Below are 14258 nucleotides of genomic sequence, written 5' to 3' on the forward strand. Positions count from 1 at the left end.
CATCTCTCCCTTGTTGTCAGTTAATACCTCTAGGGCGTCCCTCTGGGAGATTCCAGAGGCTTCTTCTGGTCCAGGTGTTGACCTGCACAGGTGTTCCCACTCCCACAGGACCACAGGCAGAGTGGGAGCAGGACCACTATCTGTGCTGTGGTGCGGCCCGCCCCTGTTTCTGGTCTGTTAGTGGTTTCTTGCATTTCAGTGACTGAGGCAGAGAAGTCGGGATCAGCCCCACCTGGAAAGATTGCTAATTTAAACCACCATGCTAAAGGCTATGATTTCTTTCTCATGCCCTGGCCTTAGCAGAGATGGTAGGCAATCAACTCTTCCCCCAAACTAACACCTGCTCCCGTCTATGAATGCCTCCTCATGAGCTGGTAAGCCCACTAATTAACCTGCCAAGACCTTTCAGTCAAGGGGGCTGCTGATCATTCAGCAGCAGGTGTTCTAGCAGGCCAAGTGAATGAGAAAACAGATCGGCACAGGGACGACGACATCCAGAGGCGCTGAAATGAACCCATACAATGGGGAAACCGCTGGCAGTTCCCAGCAACGCTTGGATTATACGTCCTGCACGTGAGAACTGAAAAGCTCTATCTCCCAACTGTGTTCAGGATTCCTCCCCGCCTCCCCCCTTTTGGTGAATTGGTGAGTTAGTTGTCTGGTGAAAGCAGGTAGGAAAACAAGACCCTGGTCTACAGCCCTTGGAATATAGGTTTCTAACATATTTTTTTTTCTAAAACATTTTCAAAAATAGAAAATGAAACTTAAGATGGCAGAGGAAAATAATAAAAACTGTAATAGCAGAACGCAACCTATTGAAAACCAGTCACGAGAAAGACGGCTTACAGAATGTGTTGTATAGAGAACAAATTTATGGAACCCTTACAGTCTTCAAACAGCTTTATGTACGGAAGGTGCTAGTTCGTTGTATATGTGGAGGTGTGCTCCCAAATAAAGGGCAGGGATCGGGGTGGTGACGCACACTTCAGAAACACCAGGTGCAAGTAGTCCTGGGACAGACTGGCTTTGCTTGGGAAGGCTTTTTAGGTCCTAAGTACTGTTTTGGAAGAAATTAAATCGTGCATAAAGATACATTATGGGCCGAGCAACAAACGACGGGGTCACTGAAGGACACAGAGCAGGAGCACGCAGGAAAGATTGGGCGAGCACTCCTCCAGGGTGTGCTGGGGGACATTAGGATATTTATGGTGACTCTTTTACTCACACTGTTTAGAGGACAATCACTTCTTGTTTGGGCCTGAATCCTTGGTTTTGTCTTAGCTTTTATATAATTTTACATTATTGTAGAAAAAATGGAAACAAAAAAGGGTCAGGAACTCCCAGGAGGGGGGAACAAGCATAAAACATTCTTTACTACAAACTGAGGGTTGGACAAATGTTAAAACATTTGCCAAACGCCCGACCTTTAAGAGTCACTTTTCTTTGCCCTATGGGCCTTCGAAAGCTTTAAATGGCCACTGAGATTCATTCATCGGTGGAAGAAACTAGCATTAATCCATTAGTTTTTAGACTAAGTGATGGACACTTCACTGGCCCTGAAAAGTATTTCTGGATATAAAATACTGTTCCAAAGGATACTGTATTTCTTTAAACAGTGAGATTTCACAAATGACCAGATATTTGTGTGTGTGTGTATGTGTGATGTTTTTGTTGTTAGGTTTATAAAGCTCTGGTTGCATTCAATTTTCCAGGAAATCGGTGTCAGATAACCCTGCAGTGAACAGTTACCTCTAGAGAGCAGAGTTTTATCTGGCATTGAATACTTGCTGGTTAAGTTTTCTAGATATATGTTTATTTTCAGTTCAAAGACAAAATAGAAAACTCCATAGTGGAAAATGTTACCTTTTAGTTCACACTCTTTTAATCCCTTAGCCCTCATAAAATAAACATTCTAAAGTATAAGCAGTGGGAAATAATGTAAACTCTGCAGAAACAGAAAATAAATTAGTTTCTTTCCAACTTGGTGGAGGTCCTTTTACTGAACACTATACTCTGTTGCAAACACAATTCCTCTTGAAGGAAGCATAAATCTTTGGCCTATTTCACCATTTCCCCAGCATTGCGTAACAAGCATATTTTAAATTCACTTTCTTCTCCAACTGCAGTGAAAAGGCAAGGAGTAGTTTGTGTTTCAGGAGCCTGAAAAACAGAAAAAGAAGTGTCAGTGGTTTAAGTGTTAGTCCTGTGGTTTGAAAGTGTTAACATAGTATCGTGCTAAAGTTGGAGACCAAAAGAAAATTCAACGGCAGATATATGATTCAGTTCACAAGTCTGGGCTCACTGTTTGGAATCTTTTTACTTATGAGAGAGCAGGGGAGAATCCAATTCTGCACCGCTCTGTGACTGAGTCAGCATGGACTTCCTAAAAGATCCAGCAGAAATTCCACAGCCTCTAAATGTGGGATCTACGTCTCCAAGATCCTGTGGAGTGAGAACCTGCAGGATTTTAGACTAGGAATCCTGTCGCCTTGGATTTCAGTCTCTCTTTTACAGTAGGCACAGAAAGCAAGGTCTGAAAAAAGGCATTTAGGACAAGAATGGGAGTGAGGAGCCTTGCACTTCTTACTATTGTTAAAGCTTTGTTGCTTTGTCTCAAAGAATAGTAAGATTCTCTGCCACTGTTGCATCCTGCACTCTTTTAGAAAGAAAGTGTTCAAACTATATTTTAAAAACACCTAAAAAAATGTTTTTAAAAACAAACAAACAAAATACCTAAGTTCCAGAAAATAAGTGTTCACCACTTCAGGAGAAAAAGTATTTGGCCTTTAACCTTAATTTATACATGGAAGAATTTATTTACTGGGCCATGAGTTCAAACTTGGCTGGAATACAGAGAGTCAGCCTCCCACGGATGAGTGAGAGGTCTGGAGCCTGAAAGGATGCTCGATTAGCTTCAGAACAGGGGACAGTGATGCAGACAGAGGACTGGGGGCTCTGAGTACTCCCCTAGCAACTGATTCACATCAGGAAAGAAAACAGAAAACAGAAGCACTGCAAGCATAATAAACATTAACAAAAAGAAAACATTTCAGATGTTAGGAGGGAGGTTTGCCTGGTGTAAAGATGTGGCCAGCCTCATTTCAGTGGCTCTGGTAACCCTGGACGTGAGGCTCAGTGACTCCAGGGAGGGGAGAGGGGACTGGGGGAGAGGTGGGGCGTTCAGTGGACTGAGATAACCCAAGCCAAGCAAGGCTGGAAAAGGCCTTCCGGGCTCCAGGTGGGCTTCAGCTAATCACTTTGTACTAAGTGGTTTTATGTTTAAAGGGGCTTCAAGTTGTGTTCCTCATTTTTAGAAAACTTAAAGGTTGCAGGAGTATAGAACGTCTGAATATAGATTTAATGACGAACCAAAATTTTGAAGATGAAAATCACAAAGCCCAGGTGTCCCCCTAGGCAACTTGGGGAAAACAGGTCCAGCCTCCAGAAGGGCTACAGGAAGCAACTACACTCAAGATGAGTTTATGATTATTAAACAGCACGAGAATTTCTGCTCTAAAGGCAGTGTGGGGAAGAAATGAGCTGGTTTGTACTTCTTTCTGTGTGTGCAATTCAAGAAAAACAATTCTTTGGTGAATGACCAACATTTATAGCAGGACCAGCGGCAATCTGATTTTGTACTAAACACTACCTGCACATTAGCACGAAGTAAGGGAGTATCTGAATTCTTTAGGGACTCCGCCAGACTTCATTGCCTTCATTTGAATCCTGCCAAGCCTCGGAAATATGATTAAGGTTCAGAATGAGAAACCAAAACAGGGGAAAAGAAAAAAAAATCAAACCCCCAAGTCCAATCATCTTCAAACAAAAGACTGAAGAGTGATAAGGTAGGATCAGATTCACTGCGACAAACAATTTATTTTAGTTCTATTTGGTGACATCCAAAAGAATGAATCATGCCTTTATTGATGAGAGCACTTGGAATGGAGCAAGAGCTCAAATTCTGGTGACTTCTTGGCATCTCCTGCTGGTATTGTCTCACACAGTTTCCTAGAGAGCAAGGTCAGCAGGCAAGGAGAGGAAGCGGATGGGAAGAAGTAAGTCACCCACTGAGTGCAGGCCTCTTCCATGTGCTACACGTCTCTGACACATTTTGCAGGAATAATGAGTTGAGTGCAGAGCTGTCTGGAGTCTGACCAGTAAGTGAGCAAAGCAACCAGACATTTCTTTTGATGCCCACATTTATCCAAGTTGACCATCATCCAAACTTTAACATTTTAATTTTATGCATTTTTAATAGCCACAGACCTTTGACTCAGTAGAAGTGGTCCCCGACTGCCATTTGCGAGGCCACAGGAAACAGAAAGAATGTTGGTGGACTGTTATTTTGAGGAGTCCCTAGGAAGGAATGTTTGCTTTGCACAGTGTTTTTATCTTATGACACTGTATCCATTTTCAATTGTTCAAGTAGGTCAAGTGATGGGTTTTGAACCACTGCCCACCAAGCTGAGAACAGGATTTGGCAGTTCACAAAGAAGAAAGAAGCCTTGGATAATTGAGTGGGAAAAATGCCATTCAATGAGAGAGTTGAGTAAAAGCCCTATTATACTTTGACTAAAACGAATTTTGACAAAGTTGTAACTTTTAATACCCAATAATCTTTTGTTATTATAAAAACAAAATCACCTGGTTATCCCCAAATTACAGGTCTATTTAAATAGCCGGTTATCATCTTCCAGAATGGGCCATAGTTCATTTATCCCATGACTGAAATGAAAAGGGCATCCTTTGGTTTGGGGTAAAAAGGCTGGGATAAGCAGATCCAGGTTGAGTCCTAGCTTCTGTGCTTACTAGCTGTGCAACTTGAGCAAGCTGTTCACCTCTCTGGGCTACAGTTTTCATAGCTCTGAAATAAAAACACTACCCATCTCTCTGGGTTGATATCAGCATGCCATGTGACAGGGGATGGCAAAGCACCTTGTGCTGGCTCTGGAATGAGAGGCAGGCTGAGCAGGGAAAGCGGCTCTGCAGTCCTGCGGACTGGGGCCACCCTCAGCTACCCCCTCCTGGTGACCACGGGAGAAGGCCCCCCTCACCTCTTGGCTCAGCACCTGGCTCCAAGGGGTGCCAGGACCACCCATGCGAGGTGCTTAGTGCAGTGGCGGGCATGCTGGAGGTCATCACTACCAGCCAGCATCCTGGCCTTCAACCCTGCTCAAGCTTTCCACAAAATCCAGAGGAACTCTTGTTAGGGAACATGAACAGAGGATGTAAGTGGATGTGATAGTTAAGCTCAGGATGGGTCCTTGGCATTACCGGAGTCTTAACTGTGACAATGAAGGTAAAACTGGGTTTATGTGGCCTACTTGGAGAACAAATGAAAATGGACCAAAAGGCTGGACAAATACTATCCAAGAGAGATGAAAGGATTGTACACACTTGTTCTGGAGAAAAATGACAATCGGCAGAAATGCAGCATCAGGGGTTCTGGTCACCACACACACACACACACACACACACACACACACACACAGACACACACACACACACACACACACACACACACGGAGTCAAACCCAAAGGCCCGAACGACACTGCTATCAAAAGCTCATGTTTATGGGTTTCTTTGTTAAATTAGTTTCCCCTAGTTCATTTTCTGGAGTTTTCTTTTTTCAGAAATGACAGATATGAAATGTGGTTATGGTTAAAGCTAAATACAGCTGTCACTCCTCAGCAAAGAACACATACACATACAAGTGACACCACACACCTCACACAGCACCCAAACCAGACAATTCCACACCTTGTATTAATGTAATTTACAATAAATGGTCCCTTCTTTTTCCAATCGTAGTCTAGGTCTTTAGTGTTTTAGTAACAAAGATTAAAAAAACAAAAAAAAAACTTAACCCCTACTTCTCCTTGGTTCAGGCTGACATATAGACCTCATTGTCCCTGACTGCCTTTGTAACCCATGTCTATAGCTTCCCTGTATGCATGTAATTAAATTTTGGTGTTTTTTTTTTTTTCTCCTGTTTATTGTTTAAAAAAAAAAAATCTTCCCATGTTGACTACTGGTGGTGAAGCAAACTCAAGTGAGAATCCCGTATATCTGGCCTGGGGCCATAACTCAGAGATATCAGACAGAAGGGTCTTTAGGTCAAGTAAACTCATCTGGAAGGCCAGGAAGATGCTGGCAAGGGGGGCGGGTGCCGGGCTCAGGACCAAGACCAGGAGTGAGTGGGGAAAATGAACAGGGGGTGTCCAGGGGAAGGAATGTGTCTGGAGAACATGGTGAGGATATATTTGATATATGGGATGGGGAAAAGCAGCTGCAAGCCTCTAAAACTTCAGACTGGGAGTTTTCCAGTGGGGAGGATTAGAAGGGTGGTCATTTTTCTTCATGATAGGAAGCTGGGACAGGAGCCAGCAGGTGTGGCCGCGGGGCTGTGGGGTAGACCTCATAGGACCGAGGGGCCCCGGCTGTGGGCTGCCTACGCCAGCTCCAAGTCAAGCCCAACCCTCCTAAATGTGTGGACCATAAGCCATCAAAGCGTCCAATTTCTGCTGCCCTTTCCTTCTCGGACTCTGACTTAGGTGATGTCCCATGTTTATGTGTCTTTCCAGTGGTACGAGAGCCTAACCCACCTGTTGTGCTGAGTCCATTACTGAACTGTGTTCTCAAAAACATGTTGAAGTCCTGACCCCTAGTATCCATGATAGTGATCTTATTTGGAAATAGGGTATTTTCGGATGTAATCAAGTAAGACGGTGTCAATAAGGTGGGCCCTAATTCAGTATGCCTGGGGTCCCTATAAGAAGAGAATGCCATGCGAAGACTGAGATGCCCAGGGAGAATGCCCTACGACCACGTAGGCAGACTGGGGCAATGCAGCTGAGGGACATCCAAGATTTGACGGCAGCTACAGAAGCTGGGAAGAGGCCTGGACGGGTTCTACCAGCATCTCAGAGTGTGCACGGTTCCGCGGACACCTTGACTTTGGACTTCTAGCCTCCAGAAATGTGAAAATAAATTTCTGTTGTTTTAAGCCACCCGGTGTGATTCTGTTATGGTGGATTAGGAAACAAACACACTGGGATTCCTCTGTCACGTCATCCTAACTCTGTACGAAGATATAGGTGGTAGGAAGGTACAGTTATTCTTTTAAAATGATAGCAGATACAGTAGTCCCCCTTTAGTCCCGTTTTTACTTTCTATAGTTACTTGTGGTCACCCGAGGTCTGGAAACAGATGAACCCCCGGACATATCAATAGTAGCCTAACTGCTGTGTCATCCTGCACATGTCAATGCATCATGTGGGCATGTTATCATCTCACATCACAAGAAGGGTGAGTACAGTATAGTAAGATATTTGGAGAGAGAGACCATATTCACATAACTTTTATTACAGTATATTGTCATAATTGTTTTATTTTATCAGCTATTGTTAATCTCTTACTATGCCTAATTTATAAACTGAAATTTATCATCTGTATGTATGTATAGAAATAAACAGTATGTACAGGGTTCAGTACTAACTGTGGTTTCAGGCATCCACTGGGGGTCTTGGAACACACTCCCTTTGGATAAAGGGGGACTGCTGTATTAGCTTTAATTTCGGAAAAAGAATAATGAGTTTACAGGGTTTCTGTGCTATGGCAAAAGATGGCTTAAACAAATCTGTATTCAGAGACGACACGGTTTGGCTTTCACCAGCCTTGAGTCCAGGCACCTCACAGGCTTGTGTCCTGACCATCTAACCGCATATCCACACCCAGGAGTGACCCAAGTCATGAGCTGTTATTAGGCAGGAATTCATAGTAACCAAGTCAGGAGATTACTTATTAGACCATTTTTGTAATACATACCAGAAAAACAAAATGAAACTAAAAAAGATTTGGGAAGAAGGAAAGAAAAAGTGTAGAGCACAAAAGGCTACCTGAATCGGGTCCTGTGAAAGCCTTGTTCATTTAGAATAAGCCTCTCACTTGCTCTGTTTCCGTATCGAGATCTATATCATAAAAGCAGGGCCGAGTTGGCAGTCCTGGCATGGTGCTCATCTGGAGAAGAAAACAAAAGTGTTAGGTATTGGCAAGTCCTACAAAGTGACCACTCTGAACACTGTACATCTAATGACAAATTTACTATTATAATTCAATCCAGCCCATGCCCATAGGTTCCATATAAATGTATCTCTTTAAATTCACCATCTGCTATTTCAATCTTTGTTCACAGAAATGAAACAGAAAAGGCAAACGTCAATGTCCTGAAAATCGAACCCCCTTACCCCCACCCCAGGTCCCATAGCACCCTAGCTCCAAAACTGATTTCCAAACCATTTTTTTCTAAATCAAATCTGGATGATGGACCCCCACAAAGATGAGCCCCTCTGGTTGAAGGGGTCAGTGGCTGTCGGGGGGAGTGAACAACAGCCTCCTCCTCACACCCAAGACACATTTCTGCACAATCTACAACTCCTGGAGCACAGCGTGAAACCTCCTGCTGTTCTCAGACAGCAATCAGTCTGGCCGGCCTTACTAACAATAACTGGTGTTTACTGAGAGTTTACTATGTGCTGGGCACCATGCTAAGTGGTTTCCTTTTTTAAAAGTCCTTCCAACAGCCCTGTGAGGTAGGTACTTTCATTATTTCCATGTTACTAGCAAGGAAACAGAGGGTTAGGGAGGCTAAATCACTTGCCTGAAGTCACACACGTAATGAGTAGGGAAATCTGATTCCACACCTGTAAACAGGCAGTGTTTACTCCACCACCCCCACCTTGGCACGCTCTGTGGGTTTTACATAGGTGACTCATGTTCCCACCACCCTTGGAGGTAGGTTCTAATTTCAGCTTCACGTTGTTGATGAGGATGAGGACATTTTGGCACAAAGGCATGTGCTCAAAGGCACACAGCTAGTTAGCGGGGAGGACAGGGTGAAACCCAGGCCCAGGCCTCTCCCTGCTCTACTGCACTGGGCCCAGGTCAGTTTATCCGGGGGCTCTGCCCACTGCATCAGGAACCCTGGCTGTGCTGTGGAAAGGTGCTGACTCCCTGGTGATTCTCACACTGACACACGGTCTAGGATCTACACTGTGAGGCTCCTGGATGATCCAGTCCTTACTGACTTTAGCATTTCCTACTGTGCTTTGATATTGCATCTTTCATACAAAGGATGCTCACAGAGCAACGCTGCCTCCAATCATCCAGAGGAAGACTCCCGGGATTCTGCCCAGCCTGGCTCTTCTGAGGGCTAAGTGCTGTGCCACCCAGGCCTCCCGCCTGCCCTGGCCGAGAGCACGCTAAGGAGATCAATCTGTGATACAGCAGCTCTTAGTGGCGTTCCCCCTGGCAAACAGTTCTCAGCAATGGGGAACCAGCTAAGCCTACGTAACAGGTAACAGGACTCAGCTCCTTTGCTCTCCACACCCTTTCTGTAGTGATGCAGGGTTTCCCTCTCTGCCACCCTCACCGTGCCCCCATGACGCTGACAGACTCCTGCTACCCCTACGGGGGTCTGTGGACCAGCATCGCATTACGGGGAACGTGTTGGACACTGTGACTCTCAGAGTCCCCCAGCACCCCCGGGGTGACTCATGTGCACAGCACCCTTTGAGGAATGCGGCTCAGATGCGGCTGAGGAGCACCCCCAGCCCCCCAGCCTCACTCCCACTCCCTCTAGCACCCGGGAAGGGAGCTAGATGTGGTGAGGAGGAAGGGGAGAGGGGCCTAGCTTACTCCGAGAGCATTACCTGTCCTTCCCTGCTGGACAGCAGGTGGGGGAGATCTGGGCACCTGCAGGAGCCCTCCACATGGCCGAGGGTGGGAAGCGCTGTGACATGTGGTGACTGGTTCCTGTCTTTCTCATTACTCACAACCCTGCTTTAGCTATATTATGGCTACAAAGGTTTCTGAGGCCTGCCTATATCATTTATAGCATGTCTTTAGGTAAATGTGCTCTGGGTTTCGAACAATTAACTACAAATAAAGTTTCAGCACACAACCTGCTGGTGGGTGGAACTTCCTGCTTTTCCAACTTCAGTTATGCGGATGGCTACTTATTCTCCTGAAGTTTCTGTTCCTGGGGGGTGGGGACATCAGTTTCAGCAGTGGGAAAGCAGTGGGAAAGCACACTGGCGGGGATGGTTCATATTTCTCTCCAGTAACCTGTGTACGACTCACACCAGGTACCCTGCAGCAATTTTCCTGCCTAACTGCATTCTGACATAAAGATTAATAACATAGATGCCTCCGTCATCTATGTGGCATGGATTTGGAAAAAGGAATCAGAATTTTATTGAGTAAGATCAGGAAATGAACATTCAGCCATAGTGATGCTGCCCCATTTCCTAAATTAATTCTCTAGGTTGAAGGCACTTTTCCTGGGAAGGATGTTGCCCAGACTGGGTGGCTGCCCCTGCTTTGGCATCAATGCTCTTCAGCCCAGGCTGGAACTTGGTGTGTGGCAGGTCTAAGTCTGGGAGAGGTGAGAAAACCTGGGATGAACCCGGTGTATTTGGGCTCATCTGACCAAAACGACAATGGGAGCCTCTACAGTGGGTAACACAATTACACTGCCTGCTTGTTTACACACTTGTTTCAACTACTTGTTTACAGACATAAGAATTCAACTCTCTGCCATTAATGTTCAGTTGAACCAAGACCAAGATCGTCGACAAAGGCAGAGTGTGACTTGTGTGGTCCCTGGGCTTGGTGGTCTGGCTGCAGTGAGTCAGAACATGCGTCTTTTGGTCATTCTGATTCTGTCACAAAACTGGGAGCTAAAAGTCGCCGAGATGTCAAATTGCCAGGAAGTGGGAAATGTTTTTCCTTAATTTTCAACTTATTTCTCTCATGGTGGAAAATAAGTTCAATCAGAAGACTCCCGTGTTCCCTTCCAACGAAGCAGTCTTCATTACCAAGAATCAGGACTACTTATTTCGGGTCAGTACCAGCAGACAAGAAAGTACACAGAGTCTGAAGAGCCAGGGGCCTCCTTGCCCTGTGGCCAAAGAGCCATCTCTAATCAATCTACTTGTAACATTCAACTTCTGCTGAGCGGGCACAATATGGATTCATGTTAACAAGACCTAGTACACTCACATCAAATTCTCTCCCAATAAAACACTCTGATATCAAGGGATGGTAGCCCCCAGACAAGAGTCAGTACAGCATACAGGAAAGGAGATTCAGCCAGCCCTTGAGAGTTGACCTCTGGTCCCTCGTCTGGGGTCAGTGGTGATCTATGCTCACTTTATTTGTGTGCCCTCTAAAAGGCCTCCTGCTTAAAATAACGAGGGAGCCACTAAATTGTACTTACTTGTCACATTGCATTAATGGATTCTTTTACAAAGGCTGAAAAACATGGACTTTTGCCCTTCATAACCCTAATTTTAACTGCAATGAATCTTCCAAATCTTTACTGATTTTGAGTTAAGCTTACTTTGGAGAAATGATGAGTTCTATGAATAGCCTTTGTAAACATGGTTATATGTAGTGGAGAGAAAACTCTCATTTACTTAAAAGTGGTCACTGGAAGTAAAAGTGGAATATTCTTGGCCTGAGCAGAAAAATTATTAAAAACTCTTTTCATAAAGTGATAGAATCATAATTTCTACAAATCAAAATACCATTGTAGCTAATTTTGCTGTGTTTGTGAAATAATTTATTTTCTGGCTTCTCATTAAATCTACTGTTTCCTACTGAATAAATTACCCAGTTTTATTTTGGTTCAGAAAGAAATGAGCACTTTCACTCACATTTATCTTCTTCCCACAGTTCATGATCTGCAGTGGAATCCCTTCCCTGCTCCTCTAACAGATGACTGAACACAGCTGATACATGTCATCTCGTTTCAAAAATTTAAGAACAACCAAAAAGACTGTAATGGTTAATTACATTACGATATAATTTAAACTTCTCAAGGGTTGGGCTTCTTTGTTTCTTTCCTTCTTTGGATGTGAGGGACAGAACTGTTTATATCCAGTGGTCAGTTAGATCATTAAAACAGCTACTCTAAGATGATGAATGAGGGAAAAGACTCAGTATAAACGTCAGATTGAAAGGAACGAAGAGAGAGATGCGAAACCGTTATAACGAAAACAGACACTGCTGCTACCACTGGGATTTCCACTTGCTTGGATTAGTGGAGGCCGATGTTCTGGGGTTTTTCCTGGGCAGTCAGGTAACATCCACTGGCATGGCTTGTAGCTGCATTCACAAGGTGATCTTTGTTCAGTAGCCTGGGATAGGCTGGGGGCGTGGGGTGTGTCCTATCACAGGGCAATGACCTGTCCTATCACAAGTGCCTGTTACTATGTGAAAGGTCACAGTGAAGTTTCACTCAACCCAGCAACCTTTGCTGAATGCTCACTATAGGGACACCAAGGTGAGCAGCACCTGCTCCCTGCTTCCAGAAGGACAGAACAATAGACCATTGGGACATTTGGGTCAAGTCGCTTTTTACTTTCTTCACTTCTTTTTTTTTAAATCTTTTTCATTCTTTGTTAAATGAAAAGAATGAACATAATAAATTCTTAACTTCTGACTTTCTAGGATGGAAGTCATGTTCAATTACTATAAAAATTACCATATTGTGCTTTCAAGTTTGTGCGGATACACAGCTCAACTATTCCAATTTATTTCAATGGCCCTGAATGAAAGACTCAGCCAGTATGGTTAATTTCCTCTTTTGTAAAGGGCCCTCTGACTTTAGTGGTACAAAGCCTGCCCCCAACTAACTTTTCAATTAGTGTTAAAAAATTTACTTAAAAAAACAGTTTCAAGCTAGGATAAAAAAAATAAGTCAAAATCCAGTCCTCCTGTCCTAATACTGCTTCCCAGAGGTAACCACTGTAAACCATTTCTTGTGCAAACTCCCAGGTAATTTTCTGTTCTTGTATAAGCAATGTGTCTACATAATGTGTATTTATATATTTATATACAGAAATTGGATAATTGCACATGTACAATTCTGAAATTTGATTTTCAGGGAGATTAAAATTTAAATAGGTAACTGGAGTAATTTCTAAACAAGGGACTGCTGCCGGAGGGGCATCAGAAAGAGCTGTCCTTGACACACTCTACACCCCAAGTCACATGGGCCTGCCTTTTGGAAAACGGGAGGTTATAACGGGGGAGTTCTTCTAGAGGGAAAGAAAAATAAATGTGGAGAAGGGTCTCACCGAGCAGATGTACACAAGGGAAATGAAGACATCCTGCCACTTCCTTATGCCTCAAGCATAAGCTAAAGAATTCAAATACTATAAAGGACTGAGTTTTAAGCTAAAAGACTACTGTGCATTTGTGAAGTCCCCCCACCCCCACCCCATACTTTCCCTGTTTGTTCTGATTGTAAGGATGGTCCCCTTTAGTCTGCTTTCAATGGCCCCAGGCTGGCTTGCTCAGTAAAACTTCCTGTCCTGGTGCCTGTTAGGCCAGAGGTGGCATACTGCAGGCAGGGCAGCGCCATATCTCTTCTGAGTGTTGGCTTCAGCCTCAGGCTTCCTGTTCTGCATGGCACACCCCACGACATCCAGTGCAAGAAGATATCTTCTTTAATGGCTCCATGTTTTTTTCCTTTGATTCCTTTATGAATTTTTGAAGTAGTAATGTGGTGCCCTGGCCACTCCAGCAGTAACACCTCCGGCCCGCTGCCTGGCTCTCCACATGCGCACTGCCTCATTTAGTTCCCACAACCCCTCAAGGTCAGTATGGTTATGTTTCCATTATCCCTATTTTGTACATTAGGAAAACGAGACATGGAAAAGCACAATAATGTGCCCCAAATCACACAGATAACCTGGTGGGGCTGGACTTCAAATGCAGACAGGGTGACTCCCAGGGCCTGGCCCTACCCACTGATCACAAGGCCTCTTACATCACGGCATTTAGTGTCACTGCCTCTCAGTGGCAGGACGGGTGCTTACACTGCGAAGGGGAAGGATGAATCGCCAAGGCTAAAAACTGCACAAGGAAATGTTATGAGCTCTCTTTGCAATGGGAATCTACACATCCTATCAAGCTATGATATTTCAGCTATAGTGTTCATGTCAATAAATTCACAAGAAGTTGTAAATTCACTTACTTTACTATTTTAGTCTTGACTCTCTTAAACTTTAACATTTATTTAAGAATTTTACACAGCTTACACTAGTGTTGGTACTATCTTTCTAAATTACATCTTAAAAAATTAGTCATAGCAGTTAGCAGTGAGCAAATCTACCTTATGAATGTTAAAAAAAATTTCCAAAATGATTACATACAGTAACACCAAGAGTGTTTCCTTAAAAATAACAGG

General features: G+C 44.0%; 1 protein-coding gene across 3 annotated transcripts in view; it reads right to left on the reverse strand.

Moving 5' to 3' along the window:
- Positions 1-1791: 1791 nt before the first annotated feature.
- MTHFD1L (methylenetetrahydrofolate dehydrogenase (NADP+ dependent) 1 like) overlaps positions 1792-14258 on the reverse strand; it is a 163182-nt gene continuing 150715 nt past the window's right edge. For all 3 annotated transcript variants that reach the window (XR_008992727.1, XM_057489106.1, XM_057489108.1), the window contains 2 exons: positions 7900-8020; positions 1792-2160 (listed from right to left, as the gene is read on the reverse strand). Coding sequence is in view for 2 of the 3 variants with exons in the window: in XM_057489106.1 (XP_057345089.1) it covers positions 7931-8020 (90 nt within the window). In the remaining variant the exon portion in view is untranslated. The remainder of the gene's footprint in view (positions 2161-7899; positions 8021-14258) is intronic.

This window comes from Manis pentadactyla, chromosome 12, assembly GCF_030020395.1.
Source record: "Manis pentadactyla isolate mManPen7 chromosome 12, mManPen7.hap1, whole genome shotgun sequence".
NCBI lineage: Eukaryota > Metazoa > Chordata > Mammalia > Pholidota > Manidae > Manis > Manis pentadactyla.